At 34.2% G+C, this 5,374-nt stretch overlaps 1 protein-coding gene across 1 annotated transcript in view; it reads left to right on the forward strand.

The window, feature by feature from the left end:
- snta1 (syntrophin, alpha 1) overlaps positions 1-5,062 on the forward strand; it is a 40,706-nt gene extending 35,644 nt beyond the window's left edge. The window contains exons 7-8 of the mRNA XM_048198638.1: positions 849-1,036; positions 2,946-5,062. Coding sequence (XP_048054595.1) covers positions 849-1,036; positions 2,946-3,038 — 281 coding nt within the window. The 3' untranslated portion in view covers positions 3,039-5,062. The remainder of the gene's footprint in view (positions 1-848; positions 1,037-2,945) is intronic.
- The last annotated feature ends 312 nt before the right edge of the window (positions 5,063-5,374 follow it).

Below are 5,374 nucleotides of genomic sequence, written 5' to 3' on the forward strand. Positions count from 1 at the left end.
AAGTTAGGTGCTATAAATACTATTAAAGAATGAGATTTTAGCAATCCATTGTTTCTGTGATGATCTCTCCTCATACCATAAGGTCTGACTGCAGGTTTTTGTAACCTGATAAAACCCTATAGGCTAAAATTATGAATAGCCCACTAGCATACTACTCTTGCTATTTCTGCAGTATGCATACTGTGCACAGTGATTTATTTATGCATGCATTGAAAACCAGAGCACACTGTGAAATAATGTATCCCACAATGCAATGCATTTGATCACTACCTTGATTTTTTTTTCAGTCTGACAAAAATGTATTTATATTTATTTTTCATATATGATAACTGGCCCTCACTAAATTAATGAGGTCATGTGACAGAGTGACATACTTCTCTTATAAATTTTTGTTGCATAATTTTTACTGTTTGTGGTGCAGAAATTATAATATAAAAATATAATATACTATTTTTAGCATATATTATTAGATCTACATTTATTCATTTGGCATATGCTTTTATCCAAAATGACTTACAAATGAGGGATATATTTATATTTGTAGTTTGTCAAATTGTAGTATTATTTATATACTATTACAGTTATTTAATTATTGTTTTAGTTTTCATTTTAATTTGTTTAATTTTTGTTGTGTTTGTGTCAGCTTTATTATTATTATTATTTTTAAATATTACTATTTAGGTTTAATTTATTTTAATTTAAATTTTAGTTTTTATTTATTTTCAGTAAGTAACTTATTTCATCGAGGCAAAAGTTTTTCTAATCTAATATTTATATTTAATTTCAGCTTTATTTAAATGAACAATTTCTCTAGCTAATTAAAGCTAATCATCCTGTGTGTTTTGTAGCGTGCAGCTGGAACGGGAAGTCGTGTATGTTGAGCGTTCACATAGACAAAGGCTTCTTGTTGTTTACGGAGGAGGCCGGCGTCCGGAAGAACGTCCTTCTCCAGCAGCCGTTCGAGCGTCTGCGCATGTCCTCAGACGACGGAGTCCGCATGATGTTCCTCGACTTCGGAGGCCCAGAAGCAGAGATAGTGAGAGACGTTTTTGCACTTTTCACCTGCTGCTAACTTTACTGTCTTTCACCTTTAACCTGATTTGTTCTGCCTTTACAAAGCTGCTCAATTCTGGATAAATTGAGAATCACAATTTTTTTTAAAAATTTCAAATAAATATTCTGAACAGACAACTAAACAAAATAACATGCAATTTACTAGAGGTTCTGACAAAATGTTAATTGCTGCAGTCTATTTAAAATGTTTAATTAATCTTAATTATTTGAAAAAAACTTGGATTGAATGAATGGTTCAGTGACTCACTAATAAAGACCACTTGTTTCATTACTGGATGAATCAGCGTTTTTGAACAAATCTCTTGAATGAATGATTCAATGACTCACTCAAATACTTAATATGTTTCATTACTGGATGAATCAGCGTTTTTGAACAAATCTCTTAAATGAATGATTCAATGACTCGCTCATTAATACTTAATCTGTTTCATTACTGGATGAATCAGCGTTTTTGAACAAATCTCTTAAATGAATGATTCAATGACTCGCTCATTAATACTTAATCTGTTTCATTACTGGATGAATCAGCGTTTTTGAACAAATCTCTTGAATGAATGATTCAATGACTCACTCATAAAGACCACTTGTTTCATTACTGGATGAATCAGCGTTTTTGAACAAATCTCTTGAATGAATGATTCAATGACTCACTCATAAAGACCACTTGTTTCATTACTGGATGAATCAGCGTTTTTGAACAAATCTCTTAAATGAACGATTCAATGACTCACTCAAATACTTAATTTGTTTCATTACTGGATGAATCAGCGTTTTTGAACAAATCTCTTGAATGAATGATTCAATGACTCACTCATAAATACTTAATCTGTTTCATTACTGGATGAATCAGCGTTTTTGAACAAATCTCTTGAATGAATGATTCAATGACTCACTCATAAAGACCACTTGTTTCATTACTGGATGAATCAGCGTTTTTGAACAAATCTCTTGAATGAATGATTCAATGACTCACTCAAATACTTAATTTGTTTCATTACTGGATGAATCAGCGTTTTTGAACGAATCTCTTAAATGAACGATTCAATGACTCTCTCATAAATACTTAATCTGTTTCAATACTGCAATGACTCAGCATTTTTTTAATTAATCCCTTAAATGAATGATTCAATGACTCACTCATAAAGAATTCATTTGTTTCATTACTGGATGAATCTGTTTTTGAACAAATCTCTTAAAATGAATGATTCAATGACAGACATTTTTAACAGTCACTTGCCGCCACCTACTGCCGTAATAATGTAATCGATACAATCATTATTTGAAGCATCAAGTTACTTTCAAAAGGTGATTCACTCTATTTTGATCGCTACCGTAGACATCAGTGTTTATATCCGAACTATAAACTTTCATCACAGTACTTCTGACAAAATATTTGTAAGACAAAAGTAATGATACTCTGTGTTTGAAAAGACTGTTTGTGAAGCTGTTTCATATCTATACATGACAACAGCTCTCTCTGGATCAGCGGCAGTGCAAACGCAGAGCTGATGTTCCGATGTGTTTTTGTCAAATGTTTAATAAACACAGGCGAATCGCTGTCATTTCAGAATGAGATTGTGTGGGTGTTTGAATCGAGATCACAATCCTTTAACGATCAATCGTGCAGCTCTACTCTTTCCTAGAAGAAAATGTTCATATTGAGATCTCTAACTTGGCCAGAATGAGCAGTTTGAGTCTTCTCTCTTCTCAGGAGAAACATCTGAGAAGCTGGAGACTTCAGCAAATAGTCAATTTTTTCTCTCCATTTAATTAAATGCCATATGAGGGAAATAATTGAGATACTGATCTAGATCTCATGTGATTTTGTCTCTCATTTAATACATTGTTCTTCTCTTTCTCCTGCTTTTCAGCAACTGGACCTCCACTCCTGCCCTAAAACCATCGTCTTCATCATTCACTCTTTCCTGTCGGCCAAGGTCAAGCGACTAGGGCTGCTGGCGTAACGGTGGACCACTGGACATCAAACCAAATCTTCCATCACAGACTGTCACGGGTCAGTGTTCAGACACGGACGGCCAAAACCTAAAGCCATTCAGTGACGATTTCTCTGTTTTCCTCATAGCTCTGACCTTTTTATTCTTTCTCATTTTATTGGTTTGTATCTCATTCTAAACTTTATGAATGTTTAAAAACATAATCGCATTAATCATATGTTTTCAGAGCGGCAACAGACACAAAACAAGATCTGTTCTAGAGCCTAGTGAGTCTACATAGGCAGCGTCCAGTCTGAACTGATTTGAGACGCACTAGATAGGCAGCACCTCTGGATGCAACACAAATAATGTTATGTTTTGACATTTACATGTTGCTGATAAAGCAATAGCATAAAATTATGCAATGAGCATAAAAACAAACATAAAATAGTCCATTGCAATTCAAATAATAAAATAAAATTGAATTGAACACACTTAATACTAATAAGTGTTTCATTATTTATTATAATTTCTCTCGCCTCAGCACCATCTTATATAGATTTATCCCCCAAGCGATTTGCTGCTAGCCTTCCTGTGATCCCTTAAAATACTGTCTAAGTAGGCAGCTCACTAGGTTTTTGAACAGAGCTAGTATTTCATGGTTTTGTTGATATTCCAGTTGTGCGAGACTGTGAAAAACGCAGCTGCTCTGATCATAGAAAGGGCTTTAACGTTTGGCAGCTGAGAGCGGTTTGAGAAATTAAATCTCAAATCTTTCTACGGTGAGAAATAACTAATTTGACTTTCTTCTTACTTTAAATATAACCTTTTAAAGATGTGGCGTCTTCCAGAATATCTACTATGAATCTATGCAACCTGTCAAACCCTTACAAAAAAAGTTACTGTGGTAGCACCATGGTACAGTGATGGATTCAGATGGTAATACTGTGGTATTTGATATTTCATATACCATAGTATTTATATGGTATATGGATTTTGCAAGGGAAATATGGTAATGCCTCACTCTTTGTTTATTTTACAAGCCAAAACTACAAAACTGGGAACTGTAATTCAGATTTAAAATTGGAGAAACCTTCACTAGAAGTAGTTAGATCTGAGAAATGCTTGTAATTCAGTTTGTGGATTGAATTCATGTTAAAGTTACACTGACCTCTAGTGGGCATAATGAGCATTAGTACTGTCCACATGATCTGACCTCTCCGGCTGTGTTCAGAATAGCATACTGCTCATACTACTTCTGCAGTATACTGTGCACAGTATGAGTTTTCTGCATTTACATGTATGTACTACAACATACTACAGTTGCCATAATGAGCACAGAAAAATGCAGTGCACTTGACCTTCCATTTCCATTGTGATAAATGCACCAGAGTTTGATTTTTCTTGAATCGTCATTTGATCCGACACCTAAAAGTGACATTTTTACACATGCATTAATTTTACTGAAAGAACGTTTATTCATGACAGAGAGAAGTTCTTGCCAGAATGCCTTCTGGGATAAGCAGATGCTACATGCTGAAATAAAAATGTTTATTGTTGCACAATGCATACTGTTCTGAAAACCGCAGGCAGTATGCAGTATATACTGCACAGTATGCTAGTACTCCATTCTGAACACAGCCTCTTTCATGCAATATCGTCTTGTTTTGTCGTTTTTCTTTCTTTTGAACCTTCTTCTAACTGATTTGTGTGAACAATGATGGATGTGCAGTGACGTTCGGCTGTATTCCTCAAGGATGTCTTCCTGTTTTCACATGCTCTTTTTGTCTCATTACATTGTGACGGAGATATGCAAATTTTTTTCTGCTCAGAGAGGTACTTTTAAAAAAAAGAAACTGTCCCAGCTTGCTGAGGTGGAAAATATCCTTCATGTGGCCTTTTTTACATTCTACTAAATTTTAATATATAATTCAAACTAAGCTATATTCAACCTGTGTTAGTTATCAAAAGGAAAATCATTATATCCTTATTTAAACAGTGCCTTTTAGGGTTGTTTGTATATAAAATTGCAATAAATATAACTGTTGACTTCATCCTCGCTGGAGTTTTATTGGGTTATGGGTCATTTGCTGGGGAAGAGAGGCCAGGGAACACTTTCACTCTTATATGGTCAAAAACACGGATGGGAAGCCCAATAAAACACACGGAAAACCAAACACAATCCACCAACCGGCTTCTGAGGGAACATAACATATACATTCCCAAAACGTTAACACAAAAATGTTATTTATACATTCATGGTACAATCAAAAGTAACATTCTCATAATATTTGGAGAATGATAGAATGGAATGGTTCCTTAATGTTCGTATAACCAATGAAAAGAATATTTTAATTTAAATAAAA

The sequence above is a fragment of the Megalobrama amblycephala genome, linkage group LG8, assembly GCF_018812025.1.
Source record: "Megalobrama amblycephala isolate DHTTF-2021 linkage group LG8, ASM1881202v1, whole genome shotgun sequence".
NCBI lineage: Eukaryota > Metazoa > Chordata > Actinopteri > Cypriniformes > Xenocyprididae > Megalobrama > Megalobrama amblycephala.